Genomic DNA, 23,953 nt, shown 5'->3' on the forward strand with positions numbered 1-23,953 from the left:
TTAAATACATGCTTTAATTCTTCTGCCTTCTACCTAGAGAATTCTTTATATCCTGCGGTTCTGAACCTTTCAGACATATATATGATTCTCTTTGAAATCATAAATTCAGCCTTCATAATACCATAATTGAGGCTGAAATTGTGCAGTACAGACCGTAAGTACTGAAGAGGTAGCAGGGATATGGCATCTGAACTATTATTTGAAGGATGGGTAGGATTCCAATCAGTAGAGTTGAAGAAAAGAAATATTCCAGGAACAGAAAATTTCTGGGGAATGTTGGGGAAGATTGGGATTATTAGATTAAGCAAGAAGGGTATATTGGGCTGAAATCATAGAGGGCTTTCATTGCTGGGCAATGGAATGAATACAGTTTGTTCTTAGCACGTGAAGAGACTTTACAGCATTTGGAACCAGGGGTGGTCCTTCACATGTTTTTGTAAGGTAGAAAGCAGAGCTCATAGAAGGAGGGTATTTTGATAAATCCACTGGCAATTGGGGAGGTGTCAATATCTTTTGGGTCAATGAGAGATTTCAAGGTAAAATTCTGCAAGATGGTAGTAAAAAACAAAAATAATTCCATCCGAGCCAGGCTCTCACCAACACACATCCGTTTTCCTGAAAGTGAAAATACAAGGATTTAATATCCATACACTTCAAAATCATCTAGAGCAATTCTTCAGACTTATAGGGAGCCCACTAACACTCAGTGGCCTTAGTTAAAAGAGTGCATGCAATCTTTTCCTCTCCAGTCCTAGATTCCTTTGAAGAGCTAGTTCCTCCTAAACAGAGAGAGATGACCCCTCCAGTATCCACACTCTAAATTAATCCCCCTGAGCCAGAATAAATCATGAGATTTATATTCAGAGAAAAAGAGTCATTGCCCTAGGGAGAAAACAATCACTCATTTATAATCTCAACAATTAAATTTATGGCTATCCAGAGTAACTGCAATGGGGAAAGGTGACAGAAGAATGATCAAAGTTCCCATTGGGAAACTCCTGTCACCATTCTGGACAGAAATGCCTGTGGATTCTACCCTGGAACTTAATGGCCATCCAGCCACTTCTCTTAACTACTCACTCCTAGCTATAACACAAAAATTAGAACCAAGTGAGCAAGGCATGGCACTGGAGACCACAATATGAGGGACAGTTAGCTGCCTGCCAACATTCGTGTCTGCCAGTCCCAGACTTAGCTCTCACCAACATGACCTGATAAGCAATACAATCCCCCAAGACTTGGAAATGAAAGGACAAGACAGACCATCATCTGTAATTGAGTACCAATAGATCCCCATTAAAATCTGCATCACTAGGAAAGGAGGTTCAATACCTATGTGTCCTAGTCAGGAGTCATAGTTCTACAAAATTGTAAGCTCTCAGATTAGACCTTCAGTGTCCTTAGACATAATGGTACTTGAGTAATGGGACAACAGGATAGCCCAATCCCCTTCCTTGGCCTGATAAGATACAAGATTGTGCCATGCTAACATAAAAGCCTGGAAGACTATCTGAGAAGTAGATCCTGACTGAGGATGACTGGGAGGATAGTTTTTAATATGGAGAGACAGAGGAAGCTTTAGTTTTAGGTCTAGATGCAGAAGAGAGTGGTCACTATCTCAGTCCCGACACTTATTTACAATAAGCTCAGATAACTACCCTGAAACCCAACTGATTTAGTTGATGAACCATGGCACAAGGAAAATTAGAAGAATGATGTACTACGTCTCCACTGAGCCCCCAGGTTTTAGAACTTGGAAGGACCATAAAGGTCATCTAGTCCAACACAATCTTTTGGCATATAAGCTAACTAAAGCCCAGAGAAATGAAATAATTTGACCAAGGTCACACAATTAATTAGTTGCAAAGTAGGATTGTAACACAGGTCCTCTGAGTTATCAAACCAACTTTGATGCACACCTTTAGATGAATGTCTTACCTGCTGAAAAAGGCATGAAATAGTCACTCTTTTTAAACTTGCCACTTTTGTCCAGGAAGTGTCCTGGGTCAAACTTGTATGGATTGGGGAATTCTTCATCATCATGCAGAACAGAAGATAGTAATGGTATTATAGTGGTACCCTGAAATGAGAAGATAAAAACAAATAATTAGAAAATAAGAACCATAGAATGTTAGAGTTGAAAGAAAACATAGAACTATCATCTAGTCAAAACCCCTCATTTTTAAGTACAGAAAGAGTCAATAGTTTTAAATGCCTATGCTGATAGTAAAATAGAAAATCTGCAATATTATTGCAAAAAATAAAACTGAATTTTGACACCTTGTGGGACAGGACCAGTACTGATGAGTAAGAGACACAAGGAGGCAGATCTCAGATTATTAAAAGTTAAGAAAATAACTTGACCATTAGATCTATTAAAGAAGGAAAGAGCTGCTTGGGTGGACAATAACCGAATCCATAGATAGTAAATTCAAATATATGCCAGATGATCTGAAGAGGCAGAAATGAATTCTAACCTGTGTCAGGATGTTGAAGAATAACATAGTGCCACAAAGAAGAATAAGGATAAACAAATTAGTAGGGCCTCTTAAAGATGAAGAAAACAGATGCTTTGAGGAAGAAGCACTTGCTTGTATTCTAAAAAAAGGTAAAGTATCTTCACAGGTGTTATCTGGTAAGTTATCCAGGAAGAAGAGAAGAATAATGGTTGGTGACTCCTTGTGGAAACATACTGAAACATTGTTTGCTGACAAGCATAAAAATAGAGAGTTCTGCCATATTCTCAGACCACGTATCAAAGACATAACAGAGAACTTCCAAGACTTGGCAAGGGGGATGACTACTACTTGCCTCTAGTGATTCACATAAACAAAAATAATACTTCTCTAAGGAATCAGGGAAGCATTTCCATAGGTTTTGAGATTTAGGACCAAAAAAACCTAAATACCTTAGGAGTGCAGGTAGTTTTTTCATTGTGGCTATAAGTGGAAGCAAAAGATTCAGGAAGGAAAGGCAGATTTCAGAAATGGACATCTTGTAAGAGGGTGTTTGAGATTTGGATTTGGGTTTCTGAACCACATTTTCATAAAAAATATAAGAATGATAGACTCTTGGCCATGAATGGAATGATGCACCTAACAGAGGCTGGAAAGATTATTCTTTTGATTCCTCATAAATATAGTCAAAATGGGTTTTAAATGCTTCAAGTGTGCCTAATAAAAGAAGATGGATTGGATATTTTAAGACAAGGAAACAAATTCAACCTCAAAGCTATAACTAGGACTTGTTAGTAGAAGAACCTTAACAAGACTGAAGCTCTGGAATGAGCATACCTTATCCACAACAACCAGGATAGGAAAAAGAGGGTGGTGTAGTATAAATCAAGAAGGTATAAGAAGAAGAGGAAAGAAGAATGATGAGATGCACCTAGGTAAAGAAGAATGGAGGCAACATCAAGGGTGACATTGTCATGATAGTACTCTACAGACCTCTTAGAGAGAGAGAGAGAAGAAATAGACAAGGAATTCAGAAAACAGAGTATAATCCCCAGTTGTTAGACATGATAGAGCAGTGATGAAAGATTTCAATTATTCATTCACTTCTTTAAGTTTCTTTTCTGTCAAAAACAGAGCATCTCATAATTCCCTGACTTTCCTTAATGATAACTTCATCTTGCAAATGTAGCAGAACCAAAAAATGAAATTCTTTTATTGATCCAATTCTCACCATGTGAGAGGAACTTGGACAACATAGATGTGAATAGGGATAAGCGGAAACCCTCTGGCACATGATGTGTTGCAGTGGATACTATCACACTTGACACACTTTCTGTGCACAATATGGATGGTAATGATGGGAATTTTGTGGAATGTGACCAGTACATCTTAGAGTCTATAAAAGAGGCAATAAATGCCCCAATGTATAGAGTAGAGGACTTGGAGTCAGGAAGACCTAATGTGACCTCAAATATGCACTAATTGTGTGACCCTGGCCAAATTACTTATCACTTCTCAGACTCGGGTTCCTCATCTGTAAAATCAGAATAATAATAATGCCTACATTTCAGGGTTGTTTTGAGGATAAAAAGAGATAATATTTGTGAAAAGCTTCACAAACCTTAATGCTAGTTATTATTATTATCACCAAGAAAGAGAAGAGATATACCTCTGATGATGGAGGAAAAAGGACCATTCTCTAAAGGTACCAATGTGGATAAAATAGCCCGGTGGTACAGTGGAGACACTGTGAGACTTAAAATCAGAAATACCTTAGTACAAATCCTGACTTAGACACTTACTAGCTGCCTGACCCAAGAAAGCCAGGTGGTCTCTCTAAGATTCAGTTTCCTCAACTGTAAAATGGGGAGAATAATGGCATCTACACCCACAGAGTCATTGTAGAGATTAAATGAGATAATCCGTGTAAAGCAGACCTCAAAGTACTTTATAAACAATATATATTATTATGACAGGGAACTAACCAACCAACCTAGATTTTATTCAAAGACAAGGATGAGTAAAAGAAACATGTCACATTTCGATAAGAGTGACAGAAGTAGTAAAGCCCAGAATGAACAGAGGCTGGTGAGGCCAACAAAGGGCAACAAGAAGGGGTTTTAAAAAACTATATTGTACAAAGGAGGGGGATTAAAGAAAAGATAACCCAAAACTGAGAGGGTTATAGGATGAGGATGACAAATGACAAGAGAAGATACTAAACTTCTTAATTTTTCTTTTCATTTTGTTTTTTTTCTGACAAAGGAATGATCTGTGAACTGAAAAGGATAGAATAAATAAATCAATATGGGTGATAGGGATTTACTACCCAGAGAAATAAGAAGAAAATAAGAGAGCACCTAGATATCTGTGAAAGAAAAATAAAGTGAAAAAACTACATTTCAATGTGCACTCAGAGTCTAGAATATATTTCTAAAGAGATAATCTAGATAAGGAAGGAATCATAAAATTACTGTAGATAAGGAAGTGGTGGTCAGAAAGATCTGGAGAGGCATTATGATTATTTCTTTTTTTCAGGGTGTTAATACACTGGTAGATCAGGAGAATGCTGTACATAGAGTTTACTAAGATTTTACCAAAGCATTTGATAAAGATTTTCATGTTCTTCTTCTGAAAAAGATGGAAATATACAGGTTAGACCACCAGACAATAAAGTGGATTTAAAACTGGTTGACCATATACAAAGATTAATTATTGAATGTTCAGTGGCAGCTTGGAAGTAGGCACCATTGTACTATGATCTCATCAGCTCGCCAATGAGGATTGTATTCATTCTAGGAGTCATAACTTAGGAGGTTACTCAAAGAAAGACAACAAGATGGTAAAAATAACAAGTCCATGCCGTGTGAGGATGGGTTGAAGGAAATGGGGATATTTAGACAAGACAGCAGAAGACATAATAGAACCGGAGACATGATAGCTGATTTCAAGTGTTTTATGGACTGTTACTAGAAAGAGGGAGTAACTTTGTTGTTTTGTTCCAGAGGACAAAACCAAGAGCAATAAAGTTAGAAAACTGCAAACTTGGGCCAAAGGCAAGAAACAAAAATTACTTCAAATTAGGGCTGTGGAAGATTACAATGGAATGCTGCAGCATTCCATTAAGTGGCTCCTCCTCATTGAAACTCTTTAAGCAAAAATTAGATGACCACAAGGTGAACATAGTGGAGATGGAATTCTTTTTCAGATTGGGGATGGAAAATATGACCACTGAAATCCCTTCAAATTCTGAAATTCTGTGATAACTTCTCAAGGATGTAGATTGGCCTGAGGTTCCTTCTAACTCTAAGATTCTATAATTCAATGGGAGAGTGTAGAAAATCTTGTATTATGGTGAGAAGTGCTTCTGACCTTCGGGATAAGATATTGTCTAAATTGAACATCTTCTGATACTGCATGGGGCAGGTTGGTGGGAACCAAGTCAATGTAGCGCTGGATCTCGTGTACCACAGCATTGGTGTAAGGCATCTTGTTTCTGTCCTCCACACAGGGAGTACGATTTTGGCCAATCACACGATCAATCTCTTCATGAATTTTTCCTGTCATAATATGAAGGAAAATTGATCTGAAAAATTGAGACAAAAACTGCCTTCTCTCTTATTTCCTCTGAATTTGCACCAAGAGCTACCCTGGTAAATAATGCACTTGACCCTCACATTCTGATACATACATAGATACATAGATAGAGAGATAGAGATAGGTGAAAATTCCATTTTAGTCTCTTAAGCCAGCTCAGAATCCCTTGAGGGACTTATGCCCCATGCCCTCAGGACAGGCTCAAGTTGTCCTTTAAAAAATACGGGCCAAGCAGCACTTGGTTAAGGAAATGAGGATGGGTCTCAGTGTGGACCTGTTGCAGAACTCAACATGACCAATCATAAGCCCAAGGTACTGCCCTGAGTGGCTCTATGAGTGACAAGAATTCAGATGCACCAGCTCCTCCTGTGGCCAGGCAGGATCAATGAGCAATTAGGAAATACTGCCTCTCAATCACTCAGTTCCTCCTAATTCTATCAGTGGGCTATAGTCTCTATCCCTATCACTATCTCTATGCCTGTCTTTAATAATACCTCACAATTACATACCACTTAACTAAGTAGGTTGGAGGTAGTAATGAAGGCAGAGGAATAAGTAAACTTGAACCTATGATGACTTAAATACATGAAAATGAAAACAGAAAAGTTGCCAAGGAAAGTATCAAAAGGACAAGAAACTATTTCATGTTGACTAAATTATGGATATGTATTATTGCTTATATTCGCCTGTTATCCTACCTGTTATTTCAGGGTGTTTCAGGAGAAGCAGGAGTCCGTATCTCAGGGTGGTGCTTGTTGTCTCTGTTGCTGCACCAAATAGATCAACACCAGTACTGACCAAGTTTTCAATGGTAAATTCAGATTGTGGTTGTTGCTTTTCCTAGGAATAATTTGGATGATTGATTGAAAAGAAAGGGAGGCAGCAGGGCACAATGGAAAGTGTGATGGATTTGAAGGCAAACGTCTTTGGTTTGTATCCAAGTTCACATTTTTTTAAAAGACTGAGGGTGGGGGCAATCAGGATTAAGTGGCTTGGCCAGGGTCACACACCTAGTGGCTGAGGCCACATTTGAACTCAGATCCTCCTGACATCACAGTGCTTTGTACCCTATGCCACCTAGATGTCCCCACCCCAGCTATCTCTGATCTTGACCTTAGGAAAGTCATTTAATCTTTTTATCTTTCAGTTTCCTCATCTGTAAAATGAAGGGGTTGGATTCAATGACCTCCAAGATCCCTTTCAGTTCCAAATCTATGATCCTATAAATAAATTAAGTTTGAGCAACACAATCCAAAGAGGAAGGAGAAGCTGGCAGTTATTAAGGAAGTTTGGCCCTTGCAGATAATAAACTTGGGAGAGAAACAGAGAATAAAGAGAAAGAGAAAGAGACAAGGAGGGAGAGGGAGACGGAGAGAGAAAGGGAGAGAGAGAGAGAGAGACTAGACCTGCAATTTCATTGGCACAAGGAATTTCCAGGTTAAAAAATGCTCTCTATCAATGCAAGTAGACCCTTTCTCTGAAAAACTTAAAGTCTCAAGAGAGTTGCTAGCCCTAGGGTGTTATAAGGTTAAGTGACCTGCCCAGGATCACACAGACATTTTGTGTTAGAGAGGGGACTTGAACTCAGTTTTGCCTGACTCTGAGGCCAGCTCTGTATCTCCTACATCAGGGGTGTCAAATTCTCAGCCCTCAGGCCACAACCAACCAGCAAAACTGTGTAGGGCACAAACCAGATTAAAATGCAATTGGGAAATGTCTAGCAAAATAAATAAAGATACAATACAACATAGGTAATGTTAATTTGTGAGTTTTCTAAGTCAATATGAGGCCCACTGGGATCCATTTCTATTCATCTTCAAAACAACTATCCTATATCATGCTATCTCAGGATATCTATACCTATGTAATATATATCAATAATGTCTGTGGATATACACAAGCAGCTAGGTGGTACAGTGGATTGAGTGCTGGAGCTTGAGTCAGGAAGACTTATCTTCCTGTGTTCAAATCTGGCCTCAGACACTTACTGGCTGTGTTGCCCTGGACAAGTTATATAATCTTGTTTGCCTCAGTTTCTTCATCTTTAAAATGATTTTCAGGAGGAAATGGAAAACCACTCCAGTATCTTTGTCAAGAAAACACAAAATGAAGTCATGAAGAGCTGGAAACGTCAGTAATGATTAAACAACAAATACACAGGCGCCATATAAATGTAAGCTAGTACATTTTCCTCTTGATTTACAAGCCAATAAATCCTGTTATCAGTTTAGTGAAATATGAGATAAACTCTATATAAGTTTAGTTAGATAAACAGGATGTTTTCATTCAGCAAATAAAGAAGGAAAAAAATTATCAACTTACATATATATATAACAATTTATACAAAAAGGGTCCACGTATATTTTCCCATTTTATGAGCATCAAAATACTGTGATAGAGGTAGTGCATTATTATTGTCATTTTACTAATGAGGAAATTGAGATGCTAAATGCTTTGATCTTGACCATGAGGTGTTGGTATTGAGGAAAAGTCACCACTGAGGTCAGAAATTGAATATATAACACACACCCTATGGAATAAAAATAAGAAGAGTAAAAACATAGGAATACCAGACATGTACTAGAGGATATAAGTCAAGTTCAAGTCAATCAAGGCCTACTCCCACTGTGGGGATGAGGGGGGAAAAGCATATGGCATTCTTGAGATACTTATAAACTAAACAGAGAAATCTCTTGCTCCAGTCTACATATTTACCCTCTCCCATATTCCCTCATCTACAAATGGATTGGGAAACTGTGGGAGAATATGCCCTTATGTGCACGGGCTGAGGAAGGAAGGATTTTCCTTGGCAGTTATGTTGCTATATTGCTAAATTAAATGAGTTACCCTTTGAATTAATGTGTCTTCTGGTTGGTCTGGTAAGAAAACCATAAGTAGTGACCTCAGGGTTCACATATTCCTTTAAGTAGGTCATTGATCCATTTCAGGATGGCCAACAGCATTTAATTTACCTTCTGCCATATTTCTGGTACTTTTGAATCTTCATTTACTCCATGGGAATTATATTAACGTATTGCTTTGTTATAGTTTTCATTCTAATTTCATTGATTTTTTTTCTTTATGTAACTTTTCAGTAATTTTTTTTCCCTTTGGTTTTGCTCTTTGTTTGTGAAGGGGATGGAAAGTGAGGAACCTCTAACTCCAACATCTTGATTATAAAACCCACCAGCCTCCCCACAAGTACCTACCACAGAAGCCCCTCCATTCCAATCAGGCTGCTTAGACTAAAGTTCCCTATACCCCTCTATCTTTGCAGAGTTCTGAAATGTCTTGCCCGGTCCTTAATGCCTGGCTCTAGGACCTTCTTCAAGACCCAGAACAAAACCTAATTCTTCTAGAAGGAAGCTTTATATTATCCCTCCCCAAATAGCATATTTCTTGCCAATTTCAAATTCCTTCATCACTTAAATCTTCAATTTATAATTTATTTTTGTCTTTCCCTACGCAATCCAGATAATTATTCTCTTGTCCTTAAATGTGCTTCCTTCTTTTTGCTGGGTTAGAAATTCTATTAGGGCTTGGGCCATGTCTTCTAATTTGTCTATCTGCCCCGTATAGCTCTCTGAGCACGCTATGAATAATATGATTGTTTACTGCTGTATGTTTGTAAAAATTTCAGCCTCTAATACACAAGCCATTTCATGAACAAGAACTGAGATTCAGACCCACTGTTCACACTGTACCTGCTCCATTTTCATCAGGAAACAATCAATGAAGTCCCGAGGATTACTGGGGTCCAGTGTCCTTTGGTGTTCTTTCACTTCTTCCAAAATAAATTCATATAGTAAATGAAAATTTTTAATTGCCTTGTGATGAGATCCGGGGAGATAATGTGCTAGAGATGGAAAAAGATTGTAGACCTGAAAAGAAGAATTTTATATCATACTTTATTAGAGAGAAAAAAAAATTCTCTACTCTAGCATTTGGATAATGTTCAGAAAAGGGCTGAACGAGGGTGGGATAAATGTACTTTGTGAAATAGTGACTTTTCTCATAAATTCCTATACAAATTCCATAAAAATAATTTAGTATTCTGTTCCTTGGTTGCCTGAGAATATTTTGGCCATCATTCTCAATTCTTACTTCCTACAGGAAAGTTCTCATCCTTCTCATTATGAGGTCTTCTAAGAGCTCTACCTAAATGAGGTATGGAAATCTATCTTGCCCTACAAGAAAGTAAGGGGGAAAGGGATTGAAGGGTGGGGAGTGGTGATATAAAGGAGTGTAGATTGGGGAAAGGAGAAATTAGAATACATGCCACCTTGCGGTGGGGGGAGGGAGAGATGGGGAGAAAATCTGTAACTCGAAATCTTGTGGAAAATGAATGTGAAAACGTAAAAAAAAATTAATCTTAAAAAAGAGCTCTGCCTGCCTCCTTCCATAAGGACAGCTAGCTCATCTGCTAACCTGATCCAAACTCAAGTGCCCAAGGGAAAGGTCAGCTTCTCTATAGTAACATGAATTTTAATTTTAGTCCCTGTGATCAGTGAACTACCAAGTGAAGTACTCCAGGGAGGGGCTGTATAATGTCCCTCAAATCAGACCATATCGGGGTAACCTTCTCTGACTTTAGTCCCTATCAAAGAAGAAGAAAATGTGACCCCATCCCAGCGTGGCACTGTTGTACCTCCCAATGGAATGCATAATGAACTCTAGCCTAGCTCTTTGCTGCAGTTTCTTCAAAGTAAAGAAAAAAAAACATACTGTGAGTTCCAAAAGAAGAAAACACTACTCTCACCCGAATCCATGGCGAACTTGAAATCCTGATGTTTTCATTTAAAAGATTCAATAAACATAGAAATTTCTGGTCTTTATATTCAAAATGTTTCTGGAAGATGATAGAGCAGACTACATTGCAAGGAGCACACTCAAGGACGAACGTGGGGTCACATGGTAATCCTAAAGAAGAGAGAGAGACAGAAAGACTTTAATTCACCCTCTGTGATCAAAAGGAAGGGTTGCCTGCCTTTAGGTAGGATGTAACTGCCCTGCTTTCCCCTCTAGCTTACATTCTAGCTGACATTTATCTGGCAAAGCAAGGTTGAAAATAAAAAATTCTTTATGAACACTGATTTGATCCACATAAGAATCCTAAGTACAAATAGAATAATCCCCATTGTATAGACAAGGTTGCTGAGGTTCAAGAAAATTAGCTAATTTATGCCACAGGTAGGAGAGATCAAGAAGTAGGATCCAACCCAAATTCTCTTCCGGCCCCAGATACACTGCTCTTCCTACCATACTGCATCACTTCTTATTTCTAAATCCCTATTCGCCACCTCACCCAAACCTGCTTTTGCTTTCAGACTTCTTCATGTCTATTTTTAAACTATATTTCATTTTATTTCAATCAGTAATCCCAGGATGAAGGTTCCAGGCTGGAAGTCTTGCTGTTAGAAAAGCTTTTAGGTTCAGGGTCCTGTGACATCTAAGTAGTAATGATGTCAAGGTGGTGATGGTAGTTTGCTTGACTGGCATATGTTGCCTCTTGTCTCTCCTTCAGGGTGCTCCACTGCTTTAGCCATCTTGCTTGTTCCAGTATTGTTTCTAATTTGGTTGATTGTTTTAATCTACCTTATAGATAGCATTTGGCTGGTAATTGGCTGGCAATTGGTGGAGATGGCCAGCCTCTTCTCCATGGCAGTTGTTTCCTTGGATGGGAGCTATGAGGGCTGTGGTCTAAAGGATCAATGATCTAGAGATTTCTGCCACCTCTATGAACCTTGTACTTAGTATCTACATGTTGGTGGTAGCTGGTCAACAATTGTTGCTAGTGGTAATGAGAAAGATTTCTCCACAATGATTTATCCTCTCAATGAGAATTGGAGAGACTGGCCTAGAAGTGATTTGGTGGTTGGGAGGACACTGCTACTCCCAAGGTCTTAGGCTCAAGTGCCTGGGCTGTCTCCATCAGAGTCAGAAGGGAGATGATCTTCAAGGCACAGGTGGTTTCACCAGTCTGGATCATTCAGGTGTTCCCACTCCCCAAACTACTTTGTATTCATTTTGTAAATATTTTTCAATCTAGGTGACTTAGTCTCTGAGGGAGCAGTTGCTAGGCTGTATCTCCACAAGGGAGTGGCTATGGACACTGGAGTGAAAGTATTGCTTTTATCCAGGCTCTTGGTTTTGAAGGTCCTGGTCTGTCTCCATCAGGGTCATGGGTGAGATGGTTATATTAAAGAGGGCCAAGCACAGAGTCTTGGAGATATTTACCCTTAGATGACTACAAGTGGATAGTGATGCAGAAAAAGAGTATTGAGAAGCAAAAATCAGGCTGGAAGAAGATGCAGTAGAGAAAAGCATTATAGAGACAACTGAGGAGAGAGTATCAATCAACCAATCCACCAGCAGTTACTGAACTCTTACTGGGCTCTGAGATAAGCACCAGGGGTTTAGAGAAAAAAAGGAAACTGTCCATGCCCTCAAGGACCTTACATTATAATGGGGGAGAAAACATCTACACAGAGTAGTGGCAAAAGTCTCACATTCCACAGTGGGGTTGGAATATTGCTCTCATTTTATTCCTGTTATTCCTGGTGAAACATTCTGGAGTAGGAGAGGTCTTATAGCTAATTAGAAGCAACATTTGACAGTATCTTACTACTGCTCAGTTGCTGCCACCCAGCACACACATACACAAATTCACACATACACAAACACACACGGTACACATGGGCTTTGCCTTTTATGGTTAAAAAAGCAGTTGTCCCATAGAATTTATGGCATTGTAATCACTTTTTATGCCCTCTTCCAGTGCCCTGTGACCCACTAACTTTCAAATTTAATAAAATGAAGACAACGCCCCTGCTAAATGACTTACATAAGGGAAGAGGCGGAAGCCTGAAGAGAAAGAACTAACAAAAGAAGCTGCTGAGTCAGCTCATTGCCTTCCCAGCAAAGTTCTCAGTTCTGCTTCCCTTCCTTCAACTAGTCAGCAAAACATCAAGAAAATCCCTGGAGTCCCCAAAATGATCCTAAAGCAATGCCTTCTCCCCCTAGAACTGTTGACCTAAGGTAACAGAACCAGTGCTGCTAGGTTGTTGTGAGCTCTGCTCCATCTGAAAAAGAATAAAAACACAGAAAGTCATCTCCCTAAACTTTCCTCACCACACTGCCTCCCCACAAGATTAGCAAGAACTCATTAGCAGAGCTGGACTTCCTCTTACCTCCTCTCCAGGCTGTCCTGACCTTTCAGGGCTTCTAGTAATGAGCACATGGGTATGGGCATACCCCTGGATGGGCCCAAAGTACAAACATGGTGGTTTCAGACTAAAGTAAATTCTTGGATCAACCTCAGTCTGCAGAAGTTACCAGGGATAGCATGGATTTTTCTAAGGTCAGTGGTAACAAAGTAAAGACACACCAACCTTTTGTTTTTTTTAACTCCTCCACAAGGTATTTTGCTTCTTCTTGGACTCGTTCTTCAATGCTCTTCTTCCCCATCCCAAAATTCCTCAGGGTCATGAGGGAGAAGCGCCGGATTTGCTTCCATCTCTCTCCATTGCTTGCAATAATGCCTATAAAGGGGAGCAGGAAGAAGAGTAGCCTTAGACTCCAAAGTTCCTTATAATCCATGTAAAAATGTCCATGTCCAAGGGACCTTGGCCCACACCCCTTGTTCTAGGGGAATAGAATGAAATGGAGAAGGTGTCAATTTGCTTTCTCCTCTATCAATATTGTTTCCTGTCCCATCCCACACAACATTCTCTCTTCCCCATGGTCAGGTGGCCCTACACCCACATCTTCCTCCTAGAAATGAAGTGGCTACAAAGAGGGAGGCAAGGATAAAGACATATTTTGGAGACCCTGAATGGTTGTAGGCTTAGTTAGTTTGTATCTCGGCATCTTCTGACCCAAGGAACCTAAAGGATTAGGATGTCTTGAAGTACTAGTCTCCCTACTTCACACAGGGACCAAAGAGGGAGAGTCTCTGTTTCTGGTCTTTTTGTGGGTTACTAGGTGGTTCAGTGTATAGAATACTGGCCCTGGAGGCAGGAAGACTCATCTTCATGAGTTCAAATCCAGCCTCAGACACTTAGTATTTACATGACCCTGGACAAGTCACTTAACCCTGTCTGCCTCAGTCCTTCATCTGTAAAATGATCTGAAGAAGGAAATGGCAAACCATTCCAGTACCTTTGCCAAGAAATCCCCAAATGGGGTCACAGAGAGTTGGACAGGACTGAAATGACTGAGCAAAAAGATGTACCTTCAATAAGAATGGAAAGTTACATAAGTTCAGTAGCAATCCCTGTATCACATGGCTTTTCCAAGCTTCCTTTGTTCCTAAGGAAGCAAACAACTATGGAGCATGTTGTGTGTGAGGAAATGATTGTTGAGTCAGAACAAAATATAACAATTACATAAAAAATTGTAGTTAATTTGAGCGATGGCCAAGGTGTATACTTACCTTTATTGTACACACATGATACACACATACAAAAGCTTAACATATCATGTCCTTCTTTCCCTGAATACATCACACCTTCCTACCTCTAGATATCACCCTCTGATTCCAGACAGAGGATGAGGCCTTCACCCAATGACCTTTGAGATGGGAACTACATTTTTGCCTGTAATCTTATTTCCATAGGACCTTTATCAGGATCAAATTCTTCACCCTCTACTTCAAGATCCTTCATAAAGAAGCCTCAAACAAGAAATTGACTGATATTCTGAATGGACTTAAATTCATGTTGACTTCATTAAATACCTTCCGAAAAAAATAGAAGCTAACAGTGAGGCCTCCTAGCATCTGTGGCAAAGTTGAGATCCCCAACAAAGGGCTTCTGCTCTCTGCTCATTCTGTTAATCAATATGCTCATTGATGACAATCTCACAAATTACATTCACTAACAGATACTCTTGATTTCATAACACAACAAACTCTGGACCTTAAATAGCTCCTGCTCTGCCTCAGAATTACCTCAAAAAAAAAGAAAGAAAAGCGAGTCTCCTTCAGTGCAGCTGAAGACCTGAAGAAAGGGCTTTGCAAAATTTTGCTTCAGAAAATTTTAACTTTTGCCATTGTTCTGTACCTGACTTCACTAAATCATAGGCTGATATAGACAAGGGAGCTTAGAATTTGTCCGGTCCTCTCCTCTCATTTTATATATGGAGAATCTGAGAAAAATTAAGTGACTCACCTAAGGTCAGGAATGCTTATGTCTCAGACTAAGCCTAGAACTCAGAAATCCTGACCAAAATCCTAGATTCTTGCCACCCCAGATCATGAAATGAAATGAAGATAACAGGATAAACACTACCCTTCACAATCCCATGTCTTTACCTCTTATAGACATCTCAAATTCATTACATCAAAAATTCAATTCACTGTCTTCCTCACCCAAACCTCCCCTTCTTCTGTCCTTCCCAATTTTTGTTGATGGAACCACCACACTTCCAGTCACTCAGGTTACCAACCTCAGTGGGATCCTTGTTTCTTAACTCTTCCCTTACCTTCACATACTCTAGTCCATGCCATCACCACTGTTTTGCCTGGAATACTGCAATATTTCTGCTTCCAGTCTACTCTCTCTAATTCATCCTTCACCTAGCTACCAGAGTGATTAGACTGATCAGCCACAGTCAGACACACTGTACCTTGACCCTGATGCAGTGATACCATTTTAGTCCACTTCCAGCACGAAAGACAACAAAGTGATTTTGATAAAGTGAGAAGCTGAACATATCATTACCCTACTCAACAAACTCTGTGGTTCCATATCACATTCAGGATCAAATACATAAAATTCTGTTATGTTTTTACAGGCCTTCACAACCTGGCCCCAACCTACCCTTTCAACCTTACTACATATTATTCCCCTCCAAGCACACTAGGGTGAACAGGTCATTTTGCTGTTCCTTATACATGGCGCTCCACCTTGGTATCATGCCCCATTCTTGCCTCAGTCTCCCAGGATCCTCAGCTCAGGTCAAGTGCCACATTGTAGAATCAGATATTAGCTGATCTCCACAGCTGCTAGTGTCCTCTCCTTGCATCCATTTTGTGTGTGTGTGTGTGTGTGTGTGTGTGTGTGTGTATAATATGTGTATATAAATATATACATGTATATATGCATATATATGTACAGATATATACACATATATATGTACATACATATATACATATACATATACATATATATATATACATATATATATATATATATATATATATATATGACAATGTTCATGTTGCCTCTTCCCCACCCCATTCAATTGTAAAATCCTAGAGGGTGCTGACTGTATCCACATTTGTCTTTCCATCTCCCAACACCTCACCCAGCGCTCTGCACATGATAGGGGCAGATCTTCCTCCATCTCACTGCCTCCTACGAACTCTATGCTCTAGTTCCTCCCACACGGCACTCCATTTCCCATTTCTGCACCATCACACTGGCTTTCTTCTTCCCCTTTCCCTCCACCTGTGGCTTTAATGCTCTCCTTCATCATACTGTCTTTGGTCTTCTTTAATACTCAGCTCAAATCCCACCTTTTATAGGAGGTCATTATTGGCCTCTGTGGGCTTGTAACCAGAATGGCCTTTGTTTTCTTGAATGACTCAGCTTACCTCATTGAGCCTCACTGGCTGGATGCTGGGGCTTGCTCTTCCGGGGCAGGAAGCCCAGCGACCATGCCAGGAATCAGAGAACTTCCTGTGTGATGAGTCATGGGGCTGGCTGAGGGGAGGTGTTAACTCCAGAGCCACGCCCTATTGGGTGTTAACCTGGTCTACACTAGGGGGAGGGGCCAAGTCAAGAACCAATCGGCCCTGGTCATTCAGGCGGCGCTTCATGATGTCAAAAGCTCTATAAGAGGGGAGAGGACAGCTTGAAGATCCCTTTTTCCTTTTCCTGTTGGAGCCAGAGACACCTACAGCCAAGTTGAGCTGGCGGTAGCAAAGCTGAGCTGGCGGTAGCAGAGCTGACCCACGTGGAGCCAGGAGTGCTGAGCAAGGACTGGAGGCCAGTGGGTAATCTTCTTACCATAGAGGGGAAGCATGTACACGATTTTGCCTTATATCATCTCACTTCTCTGTGGCCTCCTGGTTACCCTTGTGAGGCGGACTTATTGGGCCTGGAAGCTTTTGATCAAAATATCAAAATGGGGATGCTGGTTTGTGGGCCTGTTACTGTGGAGTGTAAATACATGCTTTAGTTCTCCTGCCTTCTGCCTAGAGAATTCCTTATAGCCTGTGGTTCCAAACCTTTCAGGCACATATGAGATTCTCTTTGAAATCATAAATTCTGCCTTCCTAATATAGGGCTACCCTTTTGTGTTGCTCATTTATGTCAAACCTGCAATCCATTAAGATTTCACAGATCTTTCTTTCAGATAAACTGTTGTCTAATAACCAAAGCAGCTAGGTGGCACAATGGATAGAACAGTAGGCCTGCAGTCTGAAGATCTGAATTCAAATCTAACCTTAGATACTTTCTAGGTGAGCTAGTCACTTGACCTCTTTTTGCCTCAGTTTCCTCTCCTATAAAGTGAAGACTAACAATAGGAAGCACCTCCTGAAGTTGTTGCAAAGATCAAGTGAGATAATATTTATAAAGCACTTAGGACAGTTCCTGGCACATAGTAGGTACGGTATTTGTTGGCTGTTGTTGTTGTTACTTTTGATTCATTCATTCATTTCCCACCTTGATTTACTCAAGTATTCCTACCCCAAATATTCTACATTTGCTTTAACAGAGAAAGGGTTTTGCCTTCTAGTCAGTTATCGGGAGTGGTAATGAAAAATATTATCAGAGGCTTTTGCCAACCTGTAGCTGATAGAATGACATGAGAGAGGGATTTTTGTCCTAATTTTAGCTTTAGTAGCCTAAGCAAGACTACCCATTCCAGAAGTACTCAGATTATTATAATTTTTAACACTACTTCAAAAAGCATACATACCTTTCCTTCCTATGGATTCTGATCCACACTGGCTATACTCCACCTTGCTTAGTCTTCAAAGGCTTAATATTTTGGATGATCATTATCCTTGCAGACTGAAGTAATTTTGATTTACCTGTTACTGGTGGCAGGTAGCAAAATCCCTGACCACCAGCTTCATTTCATCCATTTTGTAGCAAAATTTCTAACCTTGTACATCTATTGGCTGCCACTCATCCTTTTCTGCTATGCCCAACAAGAGATAGCACAGGGAAAGACAGAGGTCTCAATGTCCTACACAGTGTGGGCTCTTGTCTCAGTTACCCGCTTTCTCACTACTCTTAAGGGAGGTAGATTTGTGAAAACTTACAAACAGTGGTCACTACAAGTCAGCATTTGTTCATCAAGAATAGGTCTTGCAAGCTTATCTAATTTATTTTTTTACAATATCATCAAACTAGTAGATCTCGGCAATGCCTTCCCAAACTAGAAACTTATTTCAGCAAGGCATCTGACAATGTCTCTTAATGACATATTCATAGAGAATATGGAGAAGACACTGGTCAAATTGCCAGAAGACATTTTCCTATGAATCACAGGCTACATAAAGTTGTGGTCATTGTCCACTAAGAAGACACAAATGGAGGTACTAGATAGCAGAGCACTGGATCTCTGAAAAGCAAGGAGAAACCTCCAACCAACTGGAAAATGAACTAGTGTAACAAACAGATCTTTGAAGATAAAAGTCACATGTGAAGGGTGAATGATTACTGTTTTCTTTAAAGGATAGGTGTGTGGGAGAAGTATGTCTCTCTTCTACCTCCAGGACTCTTCCACCCCACAATCATTCTCTTTCACTTTCCCTCTCTCATTCTTTCCCTCTTTCTTTCTTTCCTTGGTTCCATCTTTCCATTATTTCTCTCTCTCCCCTTCTGCTTTCTTCCTTCCTTTTTTCCCTCTTTCTTTCTTCCTTCCTGTCTCTTTCTTTCCCTCTCACCTTTCTTTTCTTTCTTTCCTTTTCTCTCTCTATCTCCATCTCTGTCTCTCTCTCTATGTCTCTGTCTCTGTCTGTCTATCTGTCTCTTTTTATTTTTCCCTTAGTCCATTTCTTCCTACTTTAGCTGCCTATAACATATAACATGACATTACACAGCTGCTGTCCTAGAGAAAAGAAAAATGGCTTCAACACCACTCATTATATCCTCCCCAATACACCACTTCTTTGGTGGATTTGGTTTGCAAGTGGGCTTATTTCCAACAATTTCTCAGAATACTATTCTTTTCCATATTTTTGTCTTTCTCTTCTCCCTCTTCACCAAGCAGAAACTTACCTAATCCTTTGCTTGACAGTTCAAAAAGTGGTTTATGTGCTCTGTCAGCAAACTTGTCCCCATGATCAATCAGAGCTTCTTTCACTGCCTGGTACCCATGTAACACGACAACACACTCAACACCCAATTGCAGAGTGAACACTGGGCCATACTCTTTTGCTAGCTGTGAAAAGAGAGGTGGGCACTGGTGAGAACATCATCACTGAATTAGGTAATAAACAGCTTGGATTACTGTTGTCGACCTTATTGCAGAAGTTGTCAATCCATTATCATCTCCTTCAAAACATTTCTGACATTTATTACAGAGAGCATGATGCAACCCATGATCTCAACCCAAAGCTTAGATGGTTCAAAAGGCTAAAATTTCATTCTGTTCCTTGGGCTAGAAGCCAGATGACTAATGAGGCACAGGATATGACCTCATTGCAGTATCCTCAATCTTCCTGAGAGGTTGAGCTTATCTTTCATAGCTGGGTGCCATAGTGGATGCAGGACTGGACCTGGAATCAAGAAGACATTATTCAAAATCCAGTTTCAAATAATTAAGAGCTATGTGAACCCAGGAAGTCCCTTAACCTCCATCTGCCTCAGTTTCCTCATCTGTAAACTGAGGATAATGATACCATCTAATTCCAAAAGTTCTTATGAGAATAATTAGATAATGTTTGGAAAATATTGGGTAAACCTCAAATCACTAAGTAATTGCTATTATTATCATTTTTATTATAATTCACTTAAAGATTTGAGAATAGCAGAGTTGGCAAATAGGGTCAATGCTGTCAGTGAAATTCTGGAGCAGAAAAGGGTCATGATTCCAAAACAAACACTACAAATCAGTATCATTGCATCATGGGTATAGATCCAGAAGGGACCTTAGAGAGCATTTAAAGCAGTGATTCTTATCCCTTTTTTCTCATGGACTCTTTCAACACTCTGGTGAACCCTATGTGCTCCTCTGAACAATATTTGTTTAGAATAAAATACATAGGATTACCAAGGAAACCATTTATATTAGAACAAAATAAAAATGTCATATTTCCCATCCAATCTCACAGATCTCTTGAAATATATCTATGGACCCACTGGGAGTTCATGGTCCAAAGATGAAGAACTCCTCTTTTAAACCAACTATAATTTTACAGATGAGGACACTGAGGCCCCAAAGATCAGGATATGTCCGGGGAGGATATGGCAAGGATATCAGTTTGGCAATCTACCAGGTCAAAAGGAAAACATATTTATCTTTTCACATGTTAACCTCACCTAATCTTTTCTCACAACCCTGTGAGGCAGATATAAAATTTATCGATCAAATCCTCACAGAGACCTGGGAAACTGAGGTCCACAGAGGTGGTCATGGCTTGCTCAAGGCACAAAGCTAGTAAATGTCAGAATCTGGACTTGAACCCAGGCCTTTCTACTCCCAAGTTCAATGCCTTTCCTACCACCCCAGGCTACCTTTCAAAGGCTTTGAGATCTACAGGTCTGAGTTCAGAACTTGCTAGTTCCTCTTGAGGCTGGGCTTGCTTTCCCCCAGTCACACTTCAGATTACATGCAAGGACTTGGATTGCAAAGGGAGGCTGCCTGACTCCTCCACTCTGATCCAACAAAGGCTGGAGGTCCCTACCTGCAGGCAGGACCTATTCCTTCCTCAGGCAGCAGAAATAACCAAGCACTTAAAAAACCCCCATTCTCCCTATGGTAGGCAATGAGCATTTTAAGTGGAAATGATGGCATTTTCTCCTAGAACTTGGCAATGCCAATGTGAGCAGTAATAGCAGAAAATAGCACTTTTTGTAGAATGGATCTCATCCATACCTACAGGGACTTGAGAACATCCAGCTACTGCTGAAACAGTGGGCCCAGACGGCCATTACAGTGAATCAAAAGATCGCCTAGAAAACCTACAAGATACCTACCTACATACTCTAACATGTTGTACTCATTAGAATAAGCAGCTTGAAAACAGTCTCCTAAAACAAACCGACTGCCACTAGAGTCACAAATGAAATCCACAGAAGAAAAATTGTTTACTTACCCTGCAAAGAGATTCTGGGATATTCTTAAGGTCCAATTGCAGTATATTGCCAATAATGGGAAGAGGAACAGGACCAGGTGGAAGCTTTCCTCTTCCAAAGCCCTTTTTCCATGATGAAATGAGAAGCAGACATGAGATACAGAGCAGTAAGCCGAGAGCAATGGCCACAGATGGATCCATTGATGCTCTTCCTTACTGCTAATGAAATACAGGGCTTAGAATCCAAAGCTGGGAAGGACTGTAAACATGAGATCAAGCAGCTAATAATTCCTTGGTATCCTGAATAAGCGTCCAACAGACTGGGGCCTGCCCATCAGATAAAGAGAACCCTACCCTTGTTCCAAAGCAGGGTATTTTAAAGTATCAGGAGACATTCAATTTGTTGTTTCAAGTTTTACTGATACTTTTTGTTCCTTATATACCACAGTTATTTCTTTATATGCCCCCACCTCCCCTTACAATCAATACTTTCAACAAATATTAAACAAAACAAATGATTTTAGGACTTTGAGAGTATATGTCATATCCTATAATACCTTACCACTCTGTGAGAGGAAGTGTATCTTGATGTGTTCCACATATGTGCCACTTTTATAACATAAAAAACTTTGTTGACCCATTGTTATTTATCTTTGCTTCTCAAAGAGGACCATGACAACAGGGAGGTGTTGCCATGACTTGCAAGTGAATCAGATTTAAGTGAGGGAGGGCTGTGCAAGGTCAACAGCCTCAGGTTCTCCTCTGGAGTCATCTGGGTCCATGGACAAGATATAGATCAGGACAACTGAAAATTACCTCAGATGCAGTGGGAGATCTTGGCCTTTATAAGCTGAGGTCTCTCCCAGGACTCATTGAAAGGACTTGGAGGACCCATTATACTTTTACTCAGGAAAACTTGAGTTGGTGGGAAGGAAGTGGCTAATTGTGGGTTCCTTCTTTATGAAAATGTTTAACATTTACAATGAACATCATGGAGGCATTTCATGTACATCTTCATTTTTTAAACAGATGCCAGCAGACCCTTTAAAACCAAGAATGCATAATTAATTTGCATAAGATCAAAGTGGGCATGGAGTAACAGTGTGGGACAGGTCAGCCATTCATTGTGCAGGTATAATATGTGAATGAGAGACAAATATATGACAACAAAGGCCAGGCCACAAGATGCTCCTGAATAACAGCAAAACACAAAGCTCATTGTGTTAATATCCTTCTGGGGTTTTTCAGCTTTGCAAATAAAACACAGCAAGCTTTTGATCTCTTTCCATCTGAAAAAGTAAGGAACTCATAGCAGATGAAAAAAGGCACTAAGGTTTAAAACATTTAAAATTCTTCATCAAGAAGATGGTGGCTGGAAAGCAGGGACCAGCTTGAGCTCCCTGCCGAGTCCCTCCAAAAACCTATAAAAAACGGCTCTGAACCAATTCTAGAACGGCAGAACCCACAGAACAGCAAAGGGAAGCAGGGCTCCAGCCCAGGACAGCCTGGATGGTCTCTGGGTGAGGTCTATCCCACACGAAGCTGGGAGCTGGGAACGGAGTGGAGCAGAGCCCAACCTGAGCAGCGTGGACAAACCAAACCAGAAGCCAGGCCCTAGCGCCCTGAATCAGTGAGCTTCGGCAGTTACCAGACTCCTCAACCCACAAACACTAAAGACTGCGGAGAAGGTTAGTGGGAAAAGCTGCAGGAGTGGAAGGAGTTCGCGGTTTGCTTCCAGCCCCGGGAGCAGTGGAGGTGGGGCAGCTACAACTGCTGCTGCTTCTGGCCCCAGGCCCACCTGGTGGGAGGAATTAAGTGGCGGATCAGAGCAGGGGTGCACAGCCTGCTGAAGATCTAAGCCCAGTTCGGGCTGGGGGTTCTTGGGGAAGGAGTAGTGCTGGTGTGACAGAGCTGGCACCTCCCCCCCAAACGTGGAACATAGAACTCATTAGTCTACAAGCAGTCATACCCCACTGAAAAACTCAAGGGTCAAGTTAGTTGGTTGGGAATATGGCCAGGGAGCGAAAACGTGCTCAGATTCAGTCTCAGACTTTGGATTCTTTCTTTGGTGACAAAGAAGACCAAAACATACAGCCTAAAGAAGACAACAAAGTCATAGAGCCTACACCAAAAGCCTCCAAGAAAACATGAACTGGTCCCAGGCCATGGAAGAGCTCAAAAAGGATTTGGAAAAGCAAGTTAGAGAAGTAGAGGAAAAATTGGGAAGAGAAATGAGAAGGATGCAAGAAAACCATGAAAAACAAGTCAATGACTTGCTAAAGGAGACCCAAAAAATACTGAAAAATATACTGAAGAAAACAACACCTTAAAAAGTAGATTAACTCAAATGGCAAAAGAGCTCCAAAAAGCCAATGAGGAGAAGAATGCCTTGAAAGGCAGAATTAGCCAAATGGAAAAGGAGGTCCAAAAGACCACTGAAGAAAATACTACTTTAAAAATTAGATTGGAGCAAGTGGAAGCTAGTGACTTTATGAGAAATCAAGATATTATAAAACAGAACCAAAGGAATGAAAAAATGGAAGACAACGTGAAATATCTCATTGGAAAAACCACTGACCTGGAAAATAGATCCAGGAGAGATAATTTAAAAATTATTGGACTACCTGAAAGGCATGATCAAAAA

General features: G+C 40.2%; 1 protein-coding gene across 3 annotated transcripts; it reads right to left on the reverse strand.

The window, feature by feature from the left end:
- Positions 1-403: 403 nt before the first annotated feature.
- On the reverse strand, positions 404-21,510 carry LOC118828299 (cytochrome P450 2C19-like). Of its 3 annotated transcripts, none has more exons than XM_036734856.1 (9): positions 21,331-21,510; positions 19,292-19,454; positions 13,445-13,594; positions 10,813-10,973; positions 9,758-9,934; positions 6,752-6,893; positions 5,829-6,016; positions 1,939-2,080; positions 404-615 (listed from the first exon to the last, which is right to left on the reverse strand). In XM_036734856.1, the coding sequence occupies exons 1-9, from the start codon at positions 21,508-21,510 to the stop codon at positions 425-427; spliced, it is 1,494 nt and encodes a 497-aa protein (XP_036590751.1). In that variant the 3' UTR covers positions 404-424. The 3 variants fall into 3 exon arrangements, with proteins under 3 accessions (XP_036590751.1, XP_036590752.1, XP_036590753.1); XM_036734857.1 differs by having other exon boundaries at positions 19,292-19,450; positions 21,327-21,510; XM_036734858.1 differs by lacking the exon at positions 9,758-9,934.
- Between the last annotated feature and the right edge of the window lie 2,443 nt (positions 21,511-23,953).

The sequence above is a fragment of the Trichosurus vulpecula genome, chromosome 8 (genome assembly GCF_011100635.1).
Source record: "Trichosurus vulpecula isolate mTriVul1 chromosome 8, mTriVul1.pri, whole genome shotgun sequence".
Classification (NCBI taxonomy): domain Eukaryota; kingdom Metazoa; phylum Chordata; class Mammalia; order Diprotodontia; family Phalangeridae; genus Trichosurus; species Trichosurus vulpecula.

What these genes read in the sequence shown, in the direction of transcription:
- LOC118828299 (XM_036734856.1), bottom strand. Translation starts at nt 21,510, where the DNA reads ATGGATCCATCTGTGGCCATTGCTCTCGGCTTACTGCTCTGTATCTCA. An exon ending in ACTGTCAAGCAAAGGATTAG is followed by an intron (nt 13,595 to 19,291) that starts GTAAGTTTCTGC and finishes TCCCCTTTATAG; the next exon opens with GCATTATTGCAAGCAATGGA. An exon ending in CAAGTTCGCCATGGATTCGG is followed by an intron (nt 9,935 to 10,812) that starts GTGAGAGTAGTG and finishes TCTTCTTTTCAG; the next exon opens with GTCTACAATCTTTTTCCATC.